The following is a 26,055-nucleotide window of genomic DNA, read 5'->3' on the forward strand; positions in this document are numbered from 1 at the left end:
CGGAGAGACAATTTCGGCTTCAAACTTACTTTTTGCTAATGTCATAAAATTACAATAAAATTAAAAGAAGCTTTCAACTGTGCTGCAAGTATTTGCGAGACACTAATCCGTTGAAATCACCAAAACCAACCATGAACTGCTCCTAAGATTCAACCTTTAAACTTCCATTTATCAGAAATGACAACAAAAGAGGGTCGAGGCCATTATCCTCCCCGCCAGCCTACAGTCTCTGTGTCGGAACATAAACACACATATATTCACATAAAAAAACCTGCACACTTGAATAATTCGTTCAGATGAAAAGAAACAGGAGTGACAGTTATGGATGGTGAGGCAGGCGGTTTTACTGAACATACGTTATGTGCGGAAACATAAAAAACGTAGGTGTTTAAACTACCGAAATGTTTATAATACTGCTGACATTTGTCTGTAGTGAGTCATGCTTTTCCTTCATTCCAAACAACCAAACTGTTTTAAAAGATAAACCTGCTGATATTCTATAATCCCTATTTTAACAAATAATACAGCATGTGTGTCGAAGCCTGATGTATCGTATTCCTCTGTGCCATAGAGCTCCATTGTTGTCTGCAAATGATTGAAAACGAGTCACACTGTTGCTCTGGGTGACAAGTTCCTTCATTACCATAAACACACACACTATAGTTTATTTTGACTCCATCCCTCAGACAACGTCCTGCTGCACCGAATACTCACTAGAGCACCAAACATGGATTAATCCGTCAATAAAAATAGTCCCCAACAAACAAACTTAATACTTCTATAAATAATTCTATTTGTTAGACATCAGCCATGAAATACAGAGCGTAGGGGATTATTTAAAGGTGCATTACTCCTCTATATCTTTACATTGCAAATACCTGTTTCCTGCTGTATATTTGCTCTGAATGTCTTATATAAGGGGCTGGTCTCATCCAGCATTTGATGCTCTTCTCACAAAAAATATGGCGCCGAAATTCGTAAATATCCTTACGAAATTATTTGTCATGTTATCGATGCAATCTTGAACAAGGAAGTATTGTCAGGTAACATGCGTAATGTAGTAACTGAACTTCCGTGGCTATTTTAACCCACAAGACTCTTAAACCTAACGAAGTAGGTTCGTTGCCTAAGCCAAACGGAGTAGTATCCTGTGAAAAGGGAAGTATATTTTGAAAATACTTAAATTTTAGGTTTTTTTCTGTAGGAAAACACACAAAAAATGAGGAGTTACTTTACGTGAGATATCAAACAAACCATTGTATGAGGATGTGTTGCGTATATTGCTCCTTCAACTCCTTCAAAAACTACTTTATATTTGTGAGGTGTCTTTAAATATTCATGTATTCAGTTAGAACCAGTGGTCTTGGGAAAGAGTGCCACAGACATGGAAGGAAAGGGAAGTCAGAAAGCATTGAGAGACGGATTGACATGTTGTTTTTGGTATTTTCATGGGATTTGTTGACAATGAGAAAAAAAACACCAGCCTTATCCTCCATAGTTTTAGGGATATTTTTACAGGTATAATATATTTCTAACTATGATGAAATCATGCAGAAACATGCTCCAAATTCTTGCACTGCACATGAGAGGGAGGAACAAGTTCAGGGCCATATCGTTCCCAATGAAGCCTCGCTGATTGTTTTGCTTTTACCTTTGTGTCCTCCTCACCCTGCTGCCACCTCAAACCGCAAGACACCTGTCCCTTTGTGTGACACTTTCCACACATGCAGGCGCGCACACCGACACAAACACGCACACTCTGAAAACCTCTGGGGGTTTCTGCCCAGTCATTTGGCACATTTTTGATGTTGAATCAAAAAAAAGACAAAATGAGAGAGCGAGGAGGGAGCGGGGAGCAATCTAGGCTTTCCACTCCAGTGAAAGGCACTCTTTGTTGAGCACTCCTCTGCAAACCCTCGCCTCACCCCCTCTCAACCCAACCCCTCCCTCCGCATCCACCCTTCATCCCCCCACCCACCCTCCCCCTCCAGAGCCCGGGCGGATTTTTCATTAAATGCTATCACGAATGTGACTGGTCCTATTCATGGGCAGATGGAGGGCTGGAGACCAATACCTTCACTGGAGAATGACAGGAATCTGGGCTGTAGGTGAAGGTCCGGGAGGACGGACTTTAGAGGACTCCACGAAAAATTGCTTTTCCAAGATTTTCTTTGTGTTTAAGAGCTTTCACAATTCTGATTATGTATGATTTATTCGTCTGGACCAATGTGTTCTCACTCTGATTTTCTCCGTTCAGACCCCCTTTGTTTGCAGAGAAAAGAACAACAACCTCACATTTGTTATATTCAATGCTAGCTCAGTGTTTTCTCCCTCTGTTCTGACGCTCCTCCAAGTAAGACCTCCTTGTCCTCGTTTCTTTTTCTTTTAAAAAGCTACTTAAAGAGTTAAGAGCACTCTGCCTAAACAAAACAACATATTGTGCCACTGTTTCCTCAGACAAACAAGGTGACGAGATCCATCCGCTGTTCATTTCTCACCAAAGGAAAGAGATGAACCTCTCATATTGTTGGAGAGCGGTCGATTATGTCACGGGACAATGGGAGGCAGCGGGTTGGAAGAAAACACAAACAATGATTTCCGCAACAGCAATTTAATCCTTTGGCGTTAAAACCTGACACAGAGTGGACAAAGGGCGAGGAGGCTGGCACGAATAAACCCCTGAATCTGAAGATTAAGCAGAAAAAAAAAAAGAAAAAAAGGAGGATCCTTTGTGCAAAAAAGGCCCTTTATCTGCTTTTGAAGTCTGTAAGACCTGCCAGCCGTCCTCAGCCTCTCTTTGTAACCGGCCCCCATGTCCCACAGCAAAACCACCACCTCACTTTCATCCGCCCGTCATCTTAAGGGGCAATTAATGCCATTCAGGTCTACCCACTATACGCAGAGAGAGAGGGAGAAAGGGGGGGGGAGAACGATGGTGGGAAGGCTCATCTACTTGTTGAAGCAGGGACTTGACAACAGTTTAGTGTAGCCTAATTTGGTGCATATAAGGCGAGTGTCATTTCTTGATCTGATAAAAATCCAGCGCCCGCTTTCCTCTCTCTGTGTTATTATTTATATTTGATTGGGCTTCTGTTTACAGGCAGGCAGCGTGGAAACCAGCCAGGCTGTCGCTTAATGAATATTTCACTGCCTCCACACAATAAGCCTCCCATGATAGCCTTGTGAATAACGCCCCGCTCTGCTCTGCAATAACTCCCAACTCATTCTTGATAAAGCTGCATGTGAGGAGAAGCCCAGGGTTTATTTTATTTTTTTATTTTTTTTATCGTTGACCTTTTTCGCTCCCCGCTGTAGCTCCTTTACTCTGGGGACTCCCACTGTTTCTCCCTTTGCCGTTTCTAATACAGTGGCCCCGGCGTCTGCGTCCGCGAGAGGCAGGGGAAATAAAGCCTCCATTTGCATTACGTAATTTCATGCATTATTCAGAGCTTCAGAGAATCATTTCACCTAGACAACTCCTCAGAGGGCAGTGAGGAGATAACTGTTACTGACAGGACTGGCTCATGAAATGCAGAGTGACTTAACCACCCAATCTGCAAATATTACCCCCGGCCCAAATTGGAAATAGACACCGGCACGCTCACGCTCACGCAGATGCGCCTCTGAAGAAAGTACACACTCGCTGTTATTTTCACTGTTTCTCTTTTATCACCGAGGGGGAACAAGTGATATCAGATGCAAATGTTTACGGTGTATCTGCTTTATGATGCTCTTGATATTTCAAAAGGATTTCAAAAACCACGGCACAGATGAGTGGTGCTGTGCGGGTAGGAGTTGATTTGGCTTTTTCTTCCTCATACACATGAGAGGCAAAAAGATTTAGAATTCAGCTACTGTCAGATAATGATGTGCTATTTTCTGCTTGTGCTTTCCTTTCCCAATGCAGCTCTTCTTCAGCCTATAATGTTGTAGTCTTTTCAAAAACAAAGAATATGTAAAGGTTTTACTGTCATAATCTGTCCTTTTTTTCTTTTTTTTTTTTAATGGGCTGCAGTAGTTTGGAAGCAGAACTCGCAGAAGCAAGTTGGTCACAAGGAGAGGAGAGATTGCAGACAGGCCAATTAGTGCAATCAAACAGCCACTGTAGCACATAAGCTGCATAGCAGGGCTGCTCACAGCAACTGGACATTGTTTCTTTATTGTCCAGGGCCCACAACCGGAAAAAAAAAAGAGTCTGAAAGAGCCAACAGCTCCAACGGTGGTGCAGTTGTTATCGTATCCAGGGAACGAACACTGCAACACAGGACGAGTGAGAAATAAAGCTTTCTCCCTCTAATCATAGACAATGGAGTGTATTTCATTAAGCCAGATAATGGTGTGTGCATTTCATTACCATAGATAACTAGGGATATTTAGATGAGGGATGAGGTGCTCATAAAGCGCCAGTTGGTAGCCATGGTAACCTGGATCTTGGCAAACAAAAGAGTCGGGGAGAAATGTTTGCTAGGGGGACCGGGAGAGAGAAAAGGGGGAAAACGGAGAAAAGAGGTGGAATGAGGCAGACTGAGAGGAACCGCAGAGCTAAACACAGAAACCAGCCAAAGAAACCAGCACCAACGCCTCCATGTTGTTTTTCTCCCATAGAGGGAGAGAGAGACTCAGGTGACCACGGTGATCCCCCCTTTGTTCTCATAAGTTAAATATGCTCCCCTCTGTAGGATACCCAGCATAATCACATGCTAATGCAGCCGCGGGGCCAAATAATAAACTTAATCACCCAAATGTGGAAATCAATGTGCAGTAAGAAAAACCCATCCATCCGTCTTCGCTCCGCTCCTCTGAATATTACAACCCCCGTGTGCTGCGCTCACGCTGCTGCCAGTCAAACCCCCGACTTCATGATGTGTGAATTTCAAATGAAGACGCTGTCTGACAATAAGAAGGGCCTCTGAGCCTAAATCAGCCCAAACCGTGACCTTGACCTTGGGAGACGGTTCTCATTCAACCCTGTTTCAGAGCTGTCAGTTTGAGGACGGGTTGTATTACAGTGGGTGACACTAAAGAAATGGAAATCCATTTAAAAAATAATTTGGCAGCGTGCAACATTAAGCCCTGCCCCTCAGATATATGTCTATTATTATTAAGGATTGAAACGTAATTTGCGGCTGGAAAATTAAGGGGTTTGAGTGAATGACTACTCATTTCAGCTGATTTGGCATTTGCAAAATATAAACATTGATTACTGCGGCTCACAATTATTTTTTTTTAAATCACAAATTGCCCAGTCAAGTTATCTGTACGCTGTAATTACAAGTTAAGTCATAACTGCGTCATTTAATTTGACGGATTAAAAACATTTTTACACTGTCTTGTCACACTCCCTAAATTAATATTTTTCATCAGATGACAACTGAAAAGACATGGAGGAGAAAGGCTTTTGTTTTTCTTTTCTTTGGCGTTCTTTGTTAATGCACTTGTTTTCTTAGTTTATTTAATTAATTCATCTTTTATGCATCATGAGCTTCTATCACTCTTTTTATAATTGTTTTTAAATTCTGAACAAGTGTAAGAGTATACAGCCATTCTGTAGTGTCGGGCCTCTGTGAGGCTGTACTTAAACGTTAGCAATCAAATGCTAACATGCTGATGCTAAGCAGCTGTAATGTTTACCATGTTCACTTATTCGGTTTACTAATGTTTACTTAACACAAAGCTGTGACTGATGGAAATGTTGTTACTTAATGCAGGTACTTGATCAAAAACCAAATACTTGACACATTTAAATCTTTTTGACCTGATTATGATACTGAGTGAAAAGATAAAGAATCACCAAAGTGAATAAAATTCATCCTGAGGGGAACATGAATATGTACAAAGTTTCTCGGCATTTCACCCAACACGTGTGGAGACATTTAACCAAAAATCACAAATTTTAACTTCATTGGGGCGCTAGAGGAACAGTCTTGGGATCACCATAGTCAGTAGGATTCATCATCTGGTGACCATGAATGTCTGCACAAAATTTCATGGCAATCCATCCAATTGACTTGCGACTGCAAAATGTTGTAATCGTACTTCCGATTTAGAGGGAAAGTGGGTTTACATTGGTTGGAGTCACCAGCTTTATCATCCTCTACCTGCCTCGTATTCACTCAGTCAGTTGTTACAGAAAACACTGTCGACATATATGCTTTTGTGTGCTTAGTCTGACAGATTTTTGAACTGATATGCTTCGCTACTTTTTAGTTCCTCATAGGGAAGACATCTACAGCAAGAGAGACTACAAAGTAATTAAAAATGTCCTCATATGTGATTTTCAGACGTCACTGATGGCTGATTGAGGGTGAACTTTAAAATGATCGAGTACCACAGAGCAGCTGCTAAATGTCCCTAAATATCACCCATTGTTTGCAACGCTTCTAATGCTAAACCGAAAGAATACAATTGCCTTTGAACCAGAAGTAAAAAGTTCAGGGCATCACAAGGTCTGGTCTGGACAAACCGACCGACCCACACTGCCATCCATAGAGCCATGCTGCTAAATCCAAAGGCTGATAGTGGAAAACCAAACTTTTCTATTTACTTTACCATTTTCATGTACTGTACGGTACTAAATTCACTTTTCTTATTAATGAACTATTGTTATGCATCACGAGCTTCAGATTAAATGTTTTCCTCTTTTCTTGATTGTGTTTAAATTCAGAAAAACACCACAGCAGATGACACAGATAACAGAAAATAACCACACATGACCTGAGCATGGAGTTCAGCCATTAGGTGAAAGCAGATAGGACTCCATATGGACGACCTCCTTCTTGTTACCAACGATACTGCACTTTAACAGGAATGTAGCACTTCTGTCAGACCTTTGAAAAAAAAAATATAAAAAATACAGCTTTTAAAACTTTTATTCATCCTGGGAACTGTTTTACAGATCATCACGAGTATGTTCTCACTCACACCCTGCCTCACATTCAGCAGTCCATATTTGGAAATCTCAAATTCTCAGACTGCAGCTGCAATGAGAGAAGCTCCTTTATATTTAAAGGAATATTTTTTAGAGCTTTGTTTATTAACATTTTAAGATCTGATAAAAAAGGGTTGATATTCTTGTGGGAATTTTTATGCCTTTTTTGTAAGGAATGTAAAACCAGAAAGAGGAGAAAAAAAAGGGTTAGATTCATGTTTAATTTTCCAGATTTATTACTTCGATATTCATAAAATATCAAATATTGGCCAGTAGTGGCCCACAGCTAATCAGACGCAGATTCCTCATTGAAAGCATACTGAGGGTGAAGCAGTGCACACGCCCAAAAACAATATTAAACATGGGCCATAGCAAAAAAAATATATAAATCTTGGCTTTCAACGACCATGTTGGAAAAATGATCTGTATTTCTTTGTAGCTGGTTGAACATCCAGCATGTGAGAAACCTGAGAAGGCACCATTTTCCAGTGATCAGAATTCAGCTCTGTTGTTATCTACACATGATAAACCAGGTTTTTTTTCCAGTTTGAACAGCAACGAAAACATCTGACAAGCCACACAGGTGAGAACCCCCCCGACACACACACACACACACACAAACACACACACACACATACTGTATAACAGGTTGAATCCAGCCTGTGACCGTCAGGCATGATAATGTGGATTCCCCTGATGATGAGTGTGTGTGTGTCTGGATCCAGACTCCAGTCTTGGCCCACAGTAATAGGATCAGCCTGTTTTGGGCTGAGCCTCTCTCAGGGTGGCCCATCTGGCCAGCGCCCAGGCCTCGGCGCCAGCCACCGGCTCCACTGTGCGGGGACCCATCTGTGGTCCTGTGTGGTATCGACCATTACCACTGCCAGGCCTGTCCCCGATCTGCACATGGGTCCACTGGTCTGTGTGTGCGTGTGTTCTGCAGATGGGATAGTGGGTCAACTAACAGCAGCACATCACTCTTAGTGATTGTTGTAACCTGCCTGAGGTGTACAGATGGGCTGGATTCACTGTGGTGTCAGCGAGTTGTTTGATGCAAGAAATAACAACTGGCCAAAATGTGTAATATTGGTCAAACTGAATCAGGATTCACACAATGAGTCAGAGTTGTTTGCTCCCTTTAGAGACACTGTAAATGCAAAGGTCATCATCGGAAAATGTCATCAGATAAGCTGATTCACTTTGTTCATTCGTCTCCCAGCAAAAAGCACTTTACAACAAACAAAGTAAAGAATACAGAGATGTAGAATTTAAAGAAAGATTGAGGCAGGTGACTGAAGAACAGCTTGGAATGGTTAGACAAGTGATTGTTCTCTATCCAGCTAACGATAGCTTCCTGCTAATATCATTATTCATTGGAACTGTTCGTGACTAGGACCATCCGTTGAACACGCATAATTAATTCAGTTATTATAATGAAACGCATTAGACTCAATGGGAAAGGTTTCTGTACGTCACTCTGTTTTCATCAGAGGACGTATTTAAAGAACAGACAAAAACTACGGACTTGGTTTGCAAAGAGCTTCAGTTCTATATGAATAGAATAACTTAGAGCTTCTCCTGTTGAACCACTTTGAACCCAGAGTCAGCACAAAGATACGAGGCATCTCACAATAACCTTGTTAAATTATAGATGTAGAGGGGACTGAATTTGATACTCAACTGGTTCTCTTTGTTTTCATTATTACGAAAAAGAAACAACCTTGACAGCAAGTTTTCATCGTGTTTGTTTTCCAAAAACTACAAAAAAAAAAGTCAAGTCAAGTCAAAAGAAGTCCCTTAGAAGTAAGTATAATATAAGTGGCCTGAAAATAGAAACTAGACATTTCAAGTTGAATTAACTTGAAATAATAAAACAATAATAATAATAAAACTAATATATTTACATTACGTTATGATTAGTTGAGTACACAAATTGCTTTTAAAGTGCGGCTAAAGGAATAATTTGACATTTTCGGATACGTCACTGCTCATTATTATAAAATATAAATTATATTTCAACACAAAACAGACATGATTTGATGCTTGCGCAACTGGACTTCATTAATCAACCTCACTGTCAACTCCAAAAGGTCCCACACCTCAAAACCAAAACACCAACAGCTTGTACAAATACAGTATCAGAATATATTGGTACAAACTGAGAATGGGATTCCCATCCAGCCATGTAAGCAGTTAACTCAAACATATTGTGTCTGTTGCCCATAAGTGTACAGTTTCTATGTGATTCAGTTTCAGGAGAGTGAATGTGAGAAGAGAGAATGCAGACGTGACAGCAGCTGCATAGCTGAAACATCACAGGAGAGCTGATATGAGACACATCTGCTGCTCAGATCTAATGCTCTGTGAGGTACAAGTACATCAGTTTACTGTGTATTACTGTAGAGCACGGACAGGAATGTACTCTGTGAGGAGAGGACTTTAGTACATTAGTATAATATATACAGTACAACAGAGTCAGTCTGTCCACACTGAAATATCTCAACAACTATTGGGTGGATTGTAGGGCTGGAAAATATACCAATATGCTATTGATATTATGATATGAGACTAGATATCATCTTTGGATATCGTAATATGGCATTACGTGCCAAGTCTTTTCCTGGTTTTAAGAGCTGATTTACAGTAAAGTGATGTAGTTTTCTGAACATACTTGCTGTTCTACTATTTGCCTTTACCTACTAAGTCATTATAAACACATAACTGATGATTATTAATCCAAATCTCACTGTGTAAAATATTTTGAAGAGCACCAATGTTCAACCAAACATTATAAATGCAATATCGATATTGAGTTTGGTCAACAAATATGGTGATACTTGATTTTCTCCATATCGCTGTGATCAAATCTTGTACAGGCCTTCGTGGTTCCCAGGGGATGAATCCTCCTGACTTTGGTAGCCACCATGAGGTTCACATTCGTGGTTTTGAGTGAAATGCTTCAAAAAATGTATCAAAGAAATTCAAGCTCCCCTTAAGATGAATTATAACCCCTCAGATACTCTTCTAACACCATCATCAAGTCAATAAGTCTATAAGTCCAATACTTTTTTGGTTTATGACCAAATGCTACTTACCTTCCCATCAGCCTCAGCTGTACTTTGTGTTTTGTGCTATTAGCGATTGTTCGCATGCTAACACGCTAAACTAAGACAGTGAACATGGTATAGACATCCTCATATTAGCCTTGTTACTGTTAGCATGTTTGCATGCTGACATTAGCATTTATCTCAAAGTACAGCCTCACTTATGTCTCTGTAAATAATCCTACCGTACAACTATGAAAATGTGTGAATGATTGGAGACTGTAGTCTTTTGTTTTTCATGTTTCTGAGGAGGTACTTCCTTTTTCTTGAGGCTTGATGGTTAGCCGTGTTTCTCAGGACTATTTCTCTACAGATCATCTGGTGTGTCACTTATTATTCAATCCGCAGGCTACCTAATATACAGCACTAGAACAATGGGATCTCACAAGGGGACATTGTAAGATGGTTCCTATAAAACCTTTTACCTTACATATACACATTCACCACTTTATAGCACTATGTTACAACCCATTAAGCTCCATCCTACTGCATATATTTTAGACATGGGTGGCCACAGTGGCAATTAAAAGCCCCGGCAGTGCTAGTGTTAGCATTATGCTGCAACCATAAAAGTAGGTGCAGGTATCAGCATTGTTTTAGTAAAAGGTTATTTCTACCGGGCGAAAAATACTACAAGTAGACTTCAAACGCCTCGCAGTCCACTCGCCTGGCTGCACGGTTTAAAAGCTCGACACGGTGTGTGGGACAAAGGCGGCTCTCGAAAAGCATTGTGGTAATCGTGGACGATGGAATTTTCCCTGCATCATTAAAAAGGGATTGGTCCGCTCGCTGCGTTCATGGGAAGTGCCGTTAGTTAACCCAACAAAGGTGCTCCGGCTGTGGACCCCCAGAGATGAAGGGCATCGCAGGGGCTCAACGAATCCGCCCTCTAATCCTCCCGGCCCCATTGTGCCGATACACTCTAAACCCTTTGACCACTTCCCACTCTGATCTCTGCAGATTTGGGTGAGTTAAACAAGTTTCTGATCCGTGGGCCCACAACTTCCCTCTTCCTCCTCCTCCACCTCCTCCTCCTCCTCCTCCTCTGCTCTCCTCGCTTTGGTGACAAGTTTTGTTACAGCAGAGAGTTTTTTGGTCCCTTATTTTACAGTAAGAAAAATATAAAATTAATACCATTTAAGACTTTTTAAACCAGTGTTACAAAGCATTTTCTAACCAGTCACAACTAGGAAATGGTTCATCTATAGACGAAATGATTTGTCGATTAATTGAATAGTTGATTGACAGAAAATTAACATTAACTATTGCGCTAATCGGTTAATTGTTAATGTCCAATTAATTGTTGCTCTTTTTTATCTAATGTGACGGTAAACTGAACGATTTTGGATTGTTGGTCACACAAAACGAGCATTTTGAAGGCATCACATCGGGCCTTAGGATTTGGTTATTTTGCGGCCTCAGTTTCATCATAATTAACAATAAGAATTAATTTGGTAAAAACAAATTAGATAAAACGCTGTGAAATATGCTTTGAAGGTAATTTAATTCTTAAAGAAACTGTCACGGAGGATGAAAGTGAGATCTTCTGTGTAGGGAACATCGATATACATCACTGAATGTTTGCTTAAGCATTAAAAACTGATGTAAATATTGAATGAAACAACAATATCATACAGGGGAAAGGAGCAAATCCTCACATTGGAGAAGCAAGAAACAGGGACTATTTGGCATTTCTGCAAGATGAATTATTTAAACGATTAATCGACAATCAAAAATAGTTGCTTCATCATTTTCTGTCCGTCGACTAGTAGTTTCAGCTCTTATTTGCAAGGAATTCATTTTTTTTTAATGGTAAAATAAGTAAAATCGGGGTTAAAATGTTCAACATATTCACATAAAACATTAATATTAATGTGCACGTTTAGGTTTCCCTGGGTCTCTAGTTCCACGGACATTCATCCACATCCCTGTCAGTTGCACCACTTCCACCATGTCAAGAGGATATTGTGTTTATGCGTGTGAATACATGAATGCCTGGCTGCTCAAAAGAGAGGGCAGAGTTTTTTTGGGGGGGTAAGTAATAGCAGAGAGAGCTGGTGGTCGTGACAAAGCACTTGACAGGCCGAAAGGCACCCCCTAATTTTGTGATGACCTCGGCTTGTTTAGCATTCCCCCATTGCTGCTGATGACGGTGACACGTGTCTGGAGTTGGGTTGACTCAAGGAGCAGAAGGTGTGTGGTAGTGTGTGTGTGTTTATGTGTGTGTGTGTGTGTGTGTGTGTGCAGATGGACGGACCGTTAGGGATGCAGTCCCAAGAGAGGAGGCAGAGGTCAGGGATCAAAGCCCCAACTGACTCCCCACACAGCTCTGTGTCTGGGGACTTTACAGAGATACAGAAATGAAGCGCTGCTCCAGCCGGCTGCATTATGCAGGTTGTGCAATTAATCCAGCGACAGCAATGGCAGGGGTGTTTTTGTCTGTGAGTTTGTGTGTGTGTGTGTGTGTCTGTTTTTGCATGGAAGGGTGGGTGTTGTGTGTGTCTCTTCTGCCAGGCCGTTGTAGCATGCACAATGTAGCAGTGCAGCTGGCACGTGCCACACTCACACACACACACACACACTCACACAAGCACACACACACAGCGGAGTCTAGAGAGGTCTTTTAATTAAGGGATTTGTTAATTTTCTATTCAACTTGACAGTGATGAATGGGGCAGCCTGCCCGTCTCAGCCTCGGCTGTTCGGCAGACAGAGCTTCCTAGGAGGCCTCAGGGTGCGATCGTCACACTCTGTAACCCGAATTCACACGTGAAGATTTTTTTAACCCTTTGACAGCCAAAGCTTTAGAGTCACTGGAGCCGAAAAACAAAACAAAAGCCTAATAGACGTGATTCACACTCTGTAGCCGCCCGTGTGGAGGCCAGATAGGACTGAGAAGTAAACAAGAGGGAAACAATGGCGACACATTGTGTGAACAATCTGCTGTTTGGCTCCGACGGAAGTAACTCTTTGACTCCTTATTGTTATCTCGGCGAGTTAATCATGCACTCTTTTTAAGTGCCACTAAATGCTTTAAATTTACATTAAGTGTTTTATTGCTTCTCGCTTCCCATCAACTTTGAGGGGCAAAAAAAAACAAGAAACTGCACTTGAGGTTCTAATAACAATCAGTATGTATTGGTTTAAATGTATTAAAAAGACCATTAGAAACCTGCAGCACATTCAGAATAACGTGGGAGGAGAATTGAGCACATTATTCACATTAATACAGTAGTTTCCAGTTAGTTGTAGAGTTTTTTTATTTTTTATTTTAAAGGATAAGGCTGGCGTTATTCTGTTTTTTTCTCATTTTCAACAAATTCATCATAAACATTTGTTTGATTTTATTTTCTACAATAATCCAGAATCTAATGGAACAATCTTTTTGCTTTTTTTCCCCAAGGAAACCAGTACGATGCTAACTTCCTGGATGGCAACATAAATACGTCGTCCCTGCACTATTCAATGGAGCTCTATGAGTAAAAAGATCCATCAGGCTTTAGATACACAATACTTGTCAGATGGATCAATTAATTGTTGGTTTTAGTCTTTTCATGGGATTTGCTATCAGTAACAAAAATATAAGACGACTTAATATCCTATAATAATAATAATAATAATAATAATAATAATCCTATAGGGGACTGATATTCTTGAAATATACACATAGCTAAAACTAATGCAGTCAATCAAAACAGCCCTACAGTAATGTCTTTTGTCAACTGTATCATCATTTTGATTTTGCATTATACTAACAGGTGTTTCTTATATTTACGTCAATAAGAGTAGGCTTGATAACAGAAACATCTCTTCAAAATTCAACAGCAGCACAAACTACAACCTCAAAAAGTGACCGTAAGGTTGAATCAACACGTCTCTAAAACATCTGGTTTATAACAGGACTGTTTTTTTAGACTGCATTAGTTTTAGCTACGTGTAACTAATAAACCGGTGTGTTTACATCTACATGTAGGCAAAACCACCGAGCACGATGAAGCTGCATTTAGTTATCTCTGGCCTGTTTTTAAATCTAAATTAAAAACTGTCTTGTTTCCCTGTGTCTCTGATTTATTTTCTCGACTGCACTTTAGTTTCCTTTATTAAATTTGTTGTGATTTATTGCTGCTCTGTTACCACACTGAAACTGCACTCCCTGTTTATTATTTTTTGTCTATTTTTATCTTAACTTATCCTCATTCAACTGCTTTGTTGTGTTTTGAATCTACTTTTCCTTATGTAGAGCACTTTTGAATAGCTCATTGTGTTTTAAAATGTGCCAGACAAATACAAATAAACTTCCCTCTGCTCCTGTTTTCAGGCCAGAAATCGTTCTGTAGGAAAAGCTGCTGCCCTCTGTCAAGTCATGGGACTCTGATTGGAAGTCTTCAAATGTATAAGTGAATGTATTTCAAGTGCATTATCAATACTTTCTTTGTTGCTGCCGAGCACATTTTGCATTAAGTTATATAGGCACCCTGAAACAGCACAGCCACATGTCATATTGGCCCCAATGCAATTTATCTACTGTGATTTGGCAGCCATTCATCTTTTAAATGCTCTCTCATGATTTCCTTTGTGCATGCAGAGCCGGGGGTGACCTTGAAAATGGACCATGTGGTGTATTCTGATGATAATTTATTCTCACATACAAGAAACTGTCTCACTAACATGATTTTTCTTCATGCTTTGTGCCGTCTTCACTCGCTGGAAACTTTTATAGCAGCAGCCGATGCATTCACTTTTCAAAGAATCTGTTTAAGGATTTATAGGGTCATGCAGATTTTTGATTTTTAGCATGATTTAACGTCAAATTCATTCCTTTTGTAACACCGAATACAGGTCTCTTACTTCAGCATTTATACTTATTACCATAGTACACAAACCTAAAAAGATCCTTATAAAGTTACGATAAACTGATGTGAAAAAAACAACCAACTGAATCCAGAAGTAGGAAGATAAAACTATAGCTTTAACTTTTCATATACATTTCCTTGAAACACTGAATCACAGGATCATTTTTAAGTCTCTGAAAGACTGGTATTGATTTATTTAATCAATGAAACCCCCGACAATGGTGGCAAACTGGATCTTTGCTCCAATTCTAAAACATAAGACATGCAAATGACTTTTGTCTCAACTTTGACTGCCTTTAATATTTCACTTGCGTGTCTGACAAAAATAGTAACATAGTCATTGTCCCAGCAGTCAGGTCAGTTATCAAGCTCTCTTTTTTGTGAGCCTGTCTTACTGAGCTTTAACTGACACACACACACACACAACATGCGGCACACTCCGTTTTAATGCATATTAATGAAGCTAAACGGGCCGCTGTCGGGAGGAGACAATGGAGCAGAGGAGGGCTGGTGGTGAACACAAAGCCGTGGACTCTGGGGGAAGCAGAACAGGTGCAGGGAGGACACGGCAGCTTCACGTGGAAACAGCTCACTATAGGTTCATCAGTGCAGGAAGCGATCTGCTAATGTGTTCAAATGCATAATGTAGATTTTTCTTTTTTCTACCTTCATGGTCATTGTTGTCGTGTCACTGCCCTTTGTGAGTTAGAAATATCCTGTTGACCAAACACAAACGCTTGTAGAAAAATATTTTGTTGTTGATGAACTTGAACGCTCCTTTCTTTGTTTCTTCTGCCATTTTTTATTGCTACTCATTCTGTCATTGCAGTTACTTTATTTGAAGCTGTATGTGATGATTGTTTTATCCCGATATACTAACTTTTAGGTCTTTTTAGGAAGTAAGGAAAGGCTTATCTTAAGGGATTGCTTCACATGCTTTTAAGTCTGTCTTAAAACAATACTCACATACCCATATGTACAGTGAATCAGCTTTTGGACCTGTATTACGATCCTCCTCTGAATACATTCCTTTCTTATGTAAGAGACGTGGTACAAAATATACAGGAAATGTGAACTTGTCCTTGAAGGCTCTTCATAATCTAAACGTCCTCATAATCTAGTGTGTGGGCCAATGGTTGGCAACGTTTAGTGTCTGGAGACTACCTAGAACAAAGCTCCATCTATGTGACTTCTAGTAAGATGGTCTATAAATAAGTGACTCTTTATTCTCGTATGATTATGTTTATAGTCGTGAAATAGTTTTCTAGTGATTCACAAGCAAACATTAGATGATACAAAATATATCTGAGATACTACACAGGTGAAAAATTGTTCCTATTCTGCATCTTGATCAAACCTGATCTGCAAACATCAGGCGGCACATTCTTGTCTATTGTCTGTAATGTCGGGGGACGCAGAAATAGACTGCAGTTGCAACAATATCTTCTTTCTGTATTGTGCAAAGTTATACAAAGATCTTTATAAAAGGAAACCTCCAATGATTTCACACACAAAGATCAGTTTACTAGACGTGGTTAGTGCTGCTCAGCCTGCGAGAACAGTTTTATTATGTTTCCTGTGGCTCTAAAAGCTTTGTCAAGTCTGAGAAAATAGCCCTGTGATGTAATGAAGGCTTTCTGAGCTTAGTTTAGACCAATATATATAACCCTAAACCACATGTTTAGGGTGAAAGGCTATGAGAAAAAATGTAGGATTCAGTGTTTTTGGAGCTTGAGCAGAACTATGAACCAACAGTCAAAGTGTTTTGGCCTCGGCTGCATCGATTTTGACTTTTCTTTTTCAGTTTTTTGAAAGATATCTAACTTCATGGAAATGTAACACAAAATCAGCGGCGGGCCCCTTTAAATAAACTTCAGCTGCAAGCAAACAAAGTGTCTACTTCTGTATATTAAAACCCCTTTACCAGCTGACTATACATTGAACATCAGTAGTTCATCAAGTACAAACTGAAAATCACTGTGTCCGTTTAGCACCAACATAGGGTTAACTTCACCAAGTAGAAAAACACTCAAGAGGAGTCTTATTCCCCACAAAGCTTTTTGCCTTAAATGTGAAGAAACCCAGAAAAAACAACGAAACACAAGGACACAAATATCCTCTAAAATAAGAGAATAAAAAAAAAAAAGATATAATCGGTTTATCTCAAACAGGATAGATAATTCTCTTGCAACACAAAGAGATTCTCCTTCCGTGATGATAGTCACATCCTGGGAGGGGAAACTGATTTGTTCCTCCTCTGTGGACCCTCCTATGGGGCCACAGAGATAATCAACTTCAACAAGCCACGCCTCCCTGCTTTATTCTGGGGGTGTTATCAGCTCCTACATGTTGACTGCCCTGCATACTACACCCAGCAGGAGAAGAGAGTACATCCACCTCCACCTCCTGCTCCTCCAGACCTCATGCTCACAAACACACCGCGCATCCACCTCTGCGGCTCTGACAGGATGGATTTTTCTCCTTATGACAACACCTTTAATTTCTGGAACGACTACCTCGGTCTGTCCACACTTGTGGCCAAGAACAAGATCAACGGGGCTTCCTGCAGCCCCAACTCCATCACAGAGTCCCTGAAGGCGACGCTGGGTCTGGAGGACGACTCCCCGGTCTGTTCGTGCGTAATGACGCACGGCCGGGATGGAGACGGGCACCTGGAGTGCTGCGGATGCTGCGCGGCTCCTGGCTCTCCACAGATCTCCATCTACGACCTGAAGGACCACATCTCGCTGCTCAGGCCGTATGAGCACCTGGCTGGGGATAGAGACTCGCCTCCCTATGGGGGGAGCTTCTCCGGCCTGGATCTGCTCTCCATGGACCGGAGGCGCAAACAGACTCAGAGGAGCAAGCCGGAGCCCAAGGTGTGCGTCTTCTGTCGGAATAACGGCGCACCTGAGGAGGTGTACGGGACCCACATCCTGAAGACTGGGGACGGGAGGGTGCTGTGCCCGATCCTCCGTGCCTACACCTGTCCTCTGTGCAGTGCCAACGGGGACAATGCCCACACCATCAAGTACTGCCCACTGTCCAGGGACCAGTCGAGCCAGAGAGCAGCGAAGGGAGGCAGGCCGATGGGGAAACGACTGAAAATCTTCTGAACCAGCAGATGAATGAAGTTTGAGTTGCACTGTAAATTACTGAGAGAGAGAGTGTGTGTGTGGCATTGTTTTGTTCTTGCCCCCCCATTCCACATTTCATGCACAAAACAAGTCTAGGAGTGAAAGATTTGAAGAAAATAAGATTTTTATTAATAATTGTTTGTGTGTAAGAGCTTCATTTGTAAGGGTTTTGTTTTGCAACTCTATGGGCACATAGTTTACACTTGGATGCATTGCTCCTCCTCTCCTCCCCAGCACTCTTAAGGACTTGGTGATCAAAAAAAAATGAACCAAAGTACTGTACAGATCGACCTGTGAATGACCACCTTCCTGCTGTAACCAGGAGCACAGTGCCAGTGTGCAAACAGCCCTGTGCATGTCAGCGGGCTGCTCTGGGTTTATTATGAGTTGCCAACATTAATGACATATATGCAGCACTCCTGATATCAGATGAATGTTTAGTCCCATTATAGTTAATTGGCAAGAAGTCTGACAGGCCATGCAAGATAAACTTCTTTATATCGAGCACAAGTCTTTGTTTTTCCTGCAGATAAATGTTTTCTACCAAAGGAATACACTTTTGTATTGAAACGTAGCCTAAAGGTGATTTCTGTGTTGTTTATATGTTGGATCATGTCTTATATTCGTTATGTGATTTCATAGGGTTTTTGCAGATTTTCAACTGAATGTAAAAGGTAGATCTGAGACACAGTTCACCTACATGCTCTTCCCTTCAAGCAGCTCCAAGCTCCGTTATTTCAGCTTACTGTTCAAAAACACAGATGCTGAATAGAGTTTTTCATTCTCTCACATGGAAATGTATTTCTGCAACTCTTGTAAATGTATTAAAGGGGTGAAACATTTTAGCAATGAAAAGCCTGACATTCCAAAGTCTTTATCTGTCAATAGAAATGTTTTATGTACTTATTTTTACTTTATGTATCATTGGGAAATATATTCACTGTAAATGACTCTGAATAAACATGTAATTTGCATTTTTCTTTGACTATTTAGGACTTAAACTGATTGAGCTATACAACGAATCAATCACTTAATAACATGACAGAACGTCACTTTCAGTTGAGATTACTTTGTCACAGTACTGAAGAAGCATTTCCACAACTCTATTTCCTCTGAAACAGTCACACTGCAAGTGTGCCATCTAGTGTTCAAAACCTTAAACGACAATAACCTTTATTAAAAGATCTTCACTGGACTCTAAGCAGTGGGTTATTTTATAAAGAATATATAGTTATACAGTAAATGAATAAAGAACTGAGCTGAGATATTACCTGATAGTTATCTATGATGGGTTGGTCTTTGCCTCGTGGGACAAGATCAGGAAGATATTTTAAAGTCAGCTCTGATTTGAAACGTACTTGAACTGGTTGACTTTGTTTGATGTGCATAACCTCACATGTCTGACACAGATAACTTGTGAAAAACCTCAATGTCAGAAATGTAAAACATCTCCTTGAACCTCAAAGTCCAGGGATGTTTGCATGTTGATAAGTTCGTAATTTAGTTTTCTTTTACATGCAACAGTTACCAAACATTAGTTTAGTATTAAGGGATGGGACTTCAAGAAAAACAAATGCTTTTAAATGTTATAAATTGTAATTCACATGCCTTATTGGGGAGAGTTTATTTTCTGTGAAGAGAAACACAGTTGCTGGGAGTATTTTGTTGGATTTATAATAGTTCTTGATTAAACTTTTCAAAATGAGATCTGCATATTGTTGCAATTAACCATGTGATATTTCAAATAAGGCCCTTCCACTGATTGTTTAAAAAAAAAATCATTTTAATTTTCACTAATTGTATTTAAGAATATTACAGCTGATAGCTTAAATACTCAGGCAGTCACACAAAATCACTCCCGCTAAGGGAAAAGATTTGACTGTGTTTTTTGGTGGAGCTGTCCCTTTAAATGTTGAACAATCAATGAGCTTTATTGACCTCTAATGGCAACTACTAAGAACTGCAGAAACATAAATAGACCTCATCCCCCTCTGCGACAGTTAACAATACACAGTTGTGTGCCAAAAGTTGGAGTGAGCGTTTCTATTGGAGTCCGGTATTCTTGCAAAATGATCAATATCAGGCGCTGCTGTGGCTTTTAGGCCGTGCTGTGATAAATCTACTGAGCCTTCTGACAGGAGAGACAATTCTTTAACCCCTACCTTTAAATCCTTTGGTTGTTACTGATACACTAGGCTTTTACTAAGCAGACATATGACTTGCATATGAAAGCAAACGTGTTACTAAGTCATGACAGCGAGCAAACATGCACAACAGGTCCCTGAAATTGGAACAGCCAAATGGAATTCAACCATCATACATTTTATAAATTTACACCTGAGCTTTACCCAACGATCAAAATGTCTTCTGTGAAAAAGTGTATTGAGCATCAACTTCAGATTGAAAACACCATGTGTTGCTCTTATATTTACTCGGTTTGTTTTTCATGATTATTCACAGACGTTAATGTGGAGTGCTTCTACGTTCTGCACAAACAAAAGAGTGCTGGTGGGCGTATTTTGATAGAAAGCCTTATAAGTAACCAAACCATATTTGCAAAAACACACTGCCATTGAGTTTCTCAAATGCTTTTTTTGGTGCATTGAGGACCATAAATCAAACGCCTTTAGGTTAAACTACATTTGAGTGAATTACAGTATAGCTTGAACAATAGAGGAGCAACACTAACCAGGGACAGGAGATGCTCTGTATACATTACATCTGTTGCATTGCATGCATTTTAAATGAATAAACTACAGCCTTAAGTGGAGAAAAAAATATTGATTGTCTTTTTAAATGTTTAAGGATAATTGTCACAACATAAACAGACCTTAGAGTATCTTCCTCTACAAAAGCCTTTGGATGAACATTGGTGTCACATTTGCAATCTAAAAGGAGTAATTGGATCACGTAGTGAAACTTCTTGTCTTTTAGTTTGGCAGGTGTTAAGTTTGGGAACATAAAATGAATGGAGAACTAAATGGTGTCACGTATTGGCATTATAATACTGCTTTATCATTTGCATGCACTATAAGCCTTGCTGGCAGCTGTGTGGTTGGACTCCAGAGGATGCAAATACTTTACTACAACATACCATGCTGCTTTCAGGTGCTTTATGCCCTTAATGTGTTCAGGCCATCTTGCCTTTATCAGCGTGGTACTTTTGATGTGCTAGCTGTTTGTATATTTTCAAACTCAGAAAAGAAAAATACTACTAAACCAACACTCTTCCCATAAACTATGGTTTTCTTGTGCAAGGAATCCTAACTATTTTACTTCTACTGTCAGGGGTCAAATAGTGAGTCCTTAAGGAGCAGCAGGACTACAAAACCTGACGACCCCTAATGTTTTTAAAGAGACTCTCTGTCCAAAGTCCGAAAATGTCTGCCACCAGAAACATGTCCTTGAGCAGAAATCACAATCGATTCCTGTTTAAGAGGATCAGCTCGATGCCTCCTTTTTTAACACCAAGGATGATTTAAAGGCACCCTCTGACTCATCTCTGGATGTTAAACAGGAGTGTTTCTCTATGTCAGCAGAAACAGATTCTTTCTAGGTGGTGTCTCCCACACACTGTCAGTGTCAGTGACTCATCAATGTGCAATCTAGATAGGTCGAAGAGATACGACTAAAGATTCTCTGGGAACAATGGCAGCATATAGAGCATCGTGAATGCCTACTAACTGACTACTAAAGGACATTCATAGCAGTACAGGAAACAATGAAGAGAGGAGATGAAAATGAGAAGTACATAAGAAGAAAATATTTTAAAAAAATTAAATGTATGAATGTATAAAAGCACCATATGTCTGTTTAATGTTCAGTAAGGAAAGGGGCCTTGATATCCGTGTATGTGAGAATATTCAATCATCCTTCTTATGATTCACATAAAGCAGGGGGCACTTATCAACCACATCAATCTATTGAAGTACCAAGCAATCTGTGTGGTAATTAATGAATTGTTTTCTATAACATTAAAGCCTTTAAGTGCCTCCCTGTTAAAGTATATGCCCCTTTACGCACTATGTATTGATTGTCTCTAAATGGGTTGTGGATAAGACTTTGTTTCAAGTCTTTTGCACAAGGTTAGCTAGAGTTTATTTCACTTAACTAATAAGGATGTATTTATTGTTTGAGAGATGCAGGTGAGCCTCCATTCGTGGAAAAAAGTAGAGTGAAAGATGCCACAGAAATGCATAGAGTAATGAGAGTAGTTGATTGCACTGCTTTTTAGGGCAGATTAAAATAAAACCTGCACTACCACATGAATTCTGCCCACCGAGGCTGAGAGTGAATCTAAAAACCAACCTCCTCTCTCCTCACTGCAGCAGTCTGCTATTGGCCAGGTGGATGCTGACAGCGCTGATGCTTCTATGTGGTAGAGGGGGGGGCAGCCTCACTCTATAAAAGCCAGGGATCTGCAGCATCACCGAGCTGGTGCAGTGCAAAACGCCCGCTCATCCTCACCGATGGTGTGCAGAACAAGGGGGACATAAAAAAAAAACCTTCTGAAACTAAAAAACATCCACATCCTTTTCTTAAACAAAAAAAAAACAAAAAATTCATCATGAGCTACGATTCCCTCTTCTCCTACCGCCGCCCTTGGGACAGCTACAGAGGCTCCCAATCCACCACCAAATCCTCCATGCCCTCCTCCCTCTACTCTACTCCTCGAGGTCCTCCGGCTGGGAAGAGGATCCCTAGGCTGGCCTCCTCTTTCCTGCCAGACGGCTCTGAGCGGATGGACCTGGCTCAGGCCAGCTCCCTCAACACAGAGCTGAAAGGCCTGCGCTCCCAGGAGAGGGAGCAGCTAGTGGACCTGAACGACCGCTTCGCCACCTACATCGACAAGGTGAGGCACCTGGAGCTGCAGAACCGAGCCCTGCTGGCCGAGCTGGAGGCGCTGAGGAGGCGGCAGAACGACCCGTCCCGTCTGCAGACGGTGTATGAGGGGCAGTCGCGGAGCTTGAGGGCCATGATAGACTCGGAGAGCGGGGAGAAGATGCGGATGGAGGCAGAGAGAGACTACCTGCGTGACGTGTATGAGCAGATGAAGGAGCGCTACGAGGAGGAAGCGAGGCGGCGCATGGATGCCGAGGAGGCCCTGCAGAGGGCCAGGGAGGACGCCGGCAGGGCCGTGCTCTCCAACTGTGACGCCGAGGCCACGGTGGTGTCTCTCTGCGATGAGATGGTGTTCCTGAAGAAGGTCTTTGCGGAGGAGCAGGTAGAGCTGGAGGCCCAGCTGCAGATGGCCAACATCAGCGTGGACGTGGATGTGTCCCGGCCCGACCTCTCCGTCGCCCTGCGGGACATCCGGGCTCAGTACGAGCGGCTGGCCAACAAGAACATGCAGGCCGCCGAGGAGTGGTACAAGGGCAAGTTCGCCAGAGTGGCGGAGATGGCCACCAAAAACAACGAGGCCGTGCACGCCATCCGGGAGGAGACCATGGAGTACCGGCGGCTGCTTCAGTCCCGTTCCTCCGAGATCGAGTCTCTCCGGAACGTCATCGACTCCCTGAATAAGCAGCTGGAGGATCTGGAGGACACGCAGGACAAAGACGTGGGAAAGTACCAGGTGAATGAAGGATAACTGGATCCTGATCTGTATGAATATTCACCCAATAGGGGAATGTGAACCAGTACGTGGGACCTGGGCTGGTTATCTGCCCATTTCTGTTCTGATATGACTGGAGAAGTGCTCTCAGACCAGTAGCTCCAGCAGAAAGATGAAGGATGGCATGTAAAAGGTCTCGTCCTCAAGGTTGGACACAGACATAAGATGGTATATTATTAATAGACACCACACAGAGTAAAAGACAACACTCAACGCTTAAAAGGTAGAGAAAAAGCAGGAAAAAGCGTCTTTTTTTCTACAATATCTTAACATATTCTCTGCAGCAGCTACACCCTCTACAGGCTTCAGAGCTCAGCAGGAAATTATTGCAGCAAGGTTACTCTCCAAATTAACTGTCAGAGCACAACGTAGCAAATCTCTTTGCTACGTTGACTAAAAAAAAGTCCTTGGGTCAAGCATCAGTAACTGCGGTATCTGATAATGAATGTCTTTTTTTTTTTAATGCATTTATAGATGAGGATAAGTGAGCTGGAGCGGGATATCACTGACGCCAAGCAGGAGATGGCGCGCTACCTGAGAGAGTACCAAGACCTGCTCAATGTGAAGATGGCCCTTGACATTGAAATAGCGGCGTACAGGTGAGATCAGGATTGTGTTTCCACTAATATGTGTATGATTTTATGACTTTCTCTTGGGACATATGTATTAAAATATGTTTATTTTTAGCTCTAATCTCACACAACTGACAAAAAGTATGTTTTTCATTTTATTGTGTAAATACGCAAATAAACGCACAGTTATCTTAAAGATAATCTGTTTTCTTTTCAGGAAACTTCTGGAAGGGGAAGAGATTCGTCTGGCTTACCCTTCTTTTCCCGCCCTGACCTAAAAACCTAAATGCCACCAGCCTGGCATCAACCTGAATTATTCATACCCTCTGCCCTGACCTGAACATCCCCCCTCTTCCTCCCTCATGTGTTTTACGTTCCCCCTTCTGTCATGTCTCTCCCCAAAAATACTCCCCTCCCTCCTCTACTCCTCCCCAAAACCAAACCACGAACCAAAGCTCATCCTTTCTCAAGACAGATGCGCCCTTGTGCTAAACAAGAGGTCCTCCAGAAGTCCCCCTTCTTCTACACACGTTCTGACACCGCACATCAAGAAGATGGCAAACTGTGAAATGCAGAGTGGCTGCACTGCATTAGCTAAGTCGGACAGCAGCTGTATCGTTTTTGGCTGAGTTCCTCTCTGTCACACACGTTAAGGTCCAAGCAGCAGAGTTTACTATTTGACTCTTTTGATCCCTCGTTGTGCAAACATTTGACCAATTGTTTGTGAAGGAGGACAAATATCCCTTTTATCTCTCGATGCTTGGACTTTATCTGTGTTTGAACTGATGCAAGAAACCTGCAGCATTATTGATCAGGAACTCTCCCAATCGATCACGCATTGTCCTGCAGCCCTGGTTCTCTAGTAGTCAGTGAACCAGTGACCTTAAAAACATTTATTTTCACGATATTAAAGACCCATTGTTGGCCTTTTAAGTTATTCTTCCTCTGCATTTACACAAATACTATATGTATTGGTTGGTTTAAAAAACAAAGTAAGTTTGGGTCTTTCTATTTGACTGGTTATTTAAAATTTCTAATTTCTAATAAAACAGCGTTGATTCTTGCATAAGCATTTGGACATGTAAATGCTGTGGAAGACTAAATTGTTACTGGTTTCTCCTTATATTCATGCAGTGTGTCTCACAGCTTATCTGCATAAGATTTGTTTTCTGTTCTGTGAGTTCATTCAAAGCTAAACAATGACACCGAAAGATAAGTGCAGGAGCTCCTTGTTGTTTGTCTGCTGATGTTAGATCTAAATGGTGCTTTACATCTGTGAAACTAATACGAAGTCTGCACCATTACGCTCCGTGTACCTGTAACAGCCGGCAACAAGCTGAATAAAAATATAACTGACCTGCAAATCAGTTCACATCTCCTGTTTTCATTTCACACTTATAGGAAGTTTAGGACATTACGACAGACATAAGACCTCATTATAAAGTTGTGTGTCCTAATTTTCCCACTGAAATACTGTGTAACAAATGCAAAGCAGACATCTCTTCATGTTGCTTAAATTTCTCCTTACTTACAGCTCTCAAAGTCACGACGAACGACACAGCGGCACTGCACCATTTCCCATCATTCCATGTTCCTGGCACGCTGACTGTAGCTGTAATGTGTTGGTACCTTGCCTCAGCATCATCAGTCACCGGGCTGACAGCCGGCATCCCACTGCACCCTGAAGAAAAAGAACCCATTTATTTTTACTTCAAATGCTGGTTTTCAAACAATAGCTCAGCATAGATAACATTTATTATTGTGTCACTGTCTCGTTATAAGAGCCAGTTGGTCTTTCTGTTAAGAACATCAAAAACAAATGTATTCTTAACACAAGTTTATGGTTC

The 26,055-nt window shown here is 41.2% G+C and overlaps 2 protein-coding genes across 2 annotated transcripts; both read left to right on the forward strand.

Annotated features, from left to right (window-relative positions):
• Positions 1 to 17,316: 17,316 nt before the first annotated feature.
• LOC129103897 (nanos homolog 1-like) lies at positions 17,317 to 18,001 on the forward strand. Its single transcript, XM_054614533.1, has one exon. It carries the CDS (start codon positions 17,354 to 17,356, stop codon positions 17,999 to 18,001), a length of 648 nt encoding a protein of 215 aa, XP_054470508.1. The 5' UTR covers positions 17,317 to 17,353.
• Positions 18,002 to 22,589: 4,588 nt separating this feature from the next.
• si:dkey-33c12.3 (uncharacterized protein LOC335380 homolog) lies at positions 22,590 to 25,266 on the forward strand. The gene is made up of 3 exons (XM_054614209.1): positions 22,590 to 23,597; positions 24,111 to 24,235; positions 24,426 to 25,266. Exons 1-3 carry the CDS (start codon positions 22,590 to 22,592, stop codon positions 24,484 to 24,486), a joined length of 1,194 nt encoding a protein of 397 aa, XP_054470184.1. The 3' UTR covers positions 24,487 to 25,266.
• The last annotated feature ends 789 nt before the right edge of the window (positions 25,267 to 26,055 follow it).

Source organism: Anoplopoma fimbria, chromosome 15 (genome assembly GCF_027596085.1).
Source record: "Anoplopoma fimbria isolate UVic2021 breed Golden Eagle Sablefish chromosome 15, Afim_UVic_2022, whole genome shotgun sequence".
In the NCBI taxonomy this organism is placed as follows: domain Eukaryota; kingdom Metazoa; phylum Chordata; class Actinopteri; order Perciformes; family Anoplopomatidae; genus Anoplopoma; species Anoplopoma fimbria.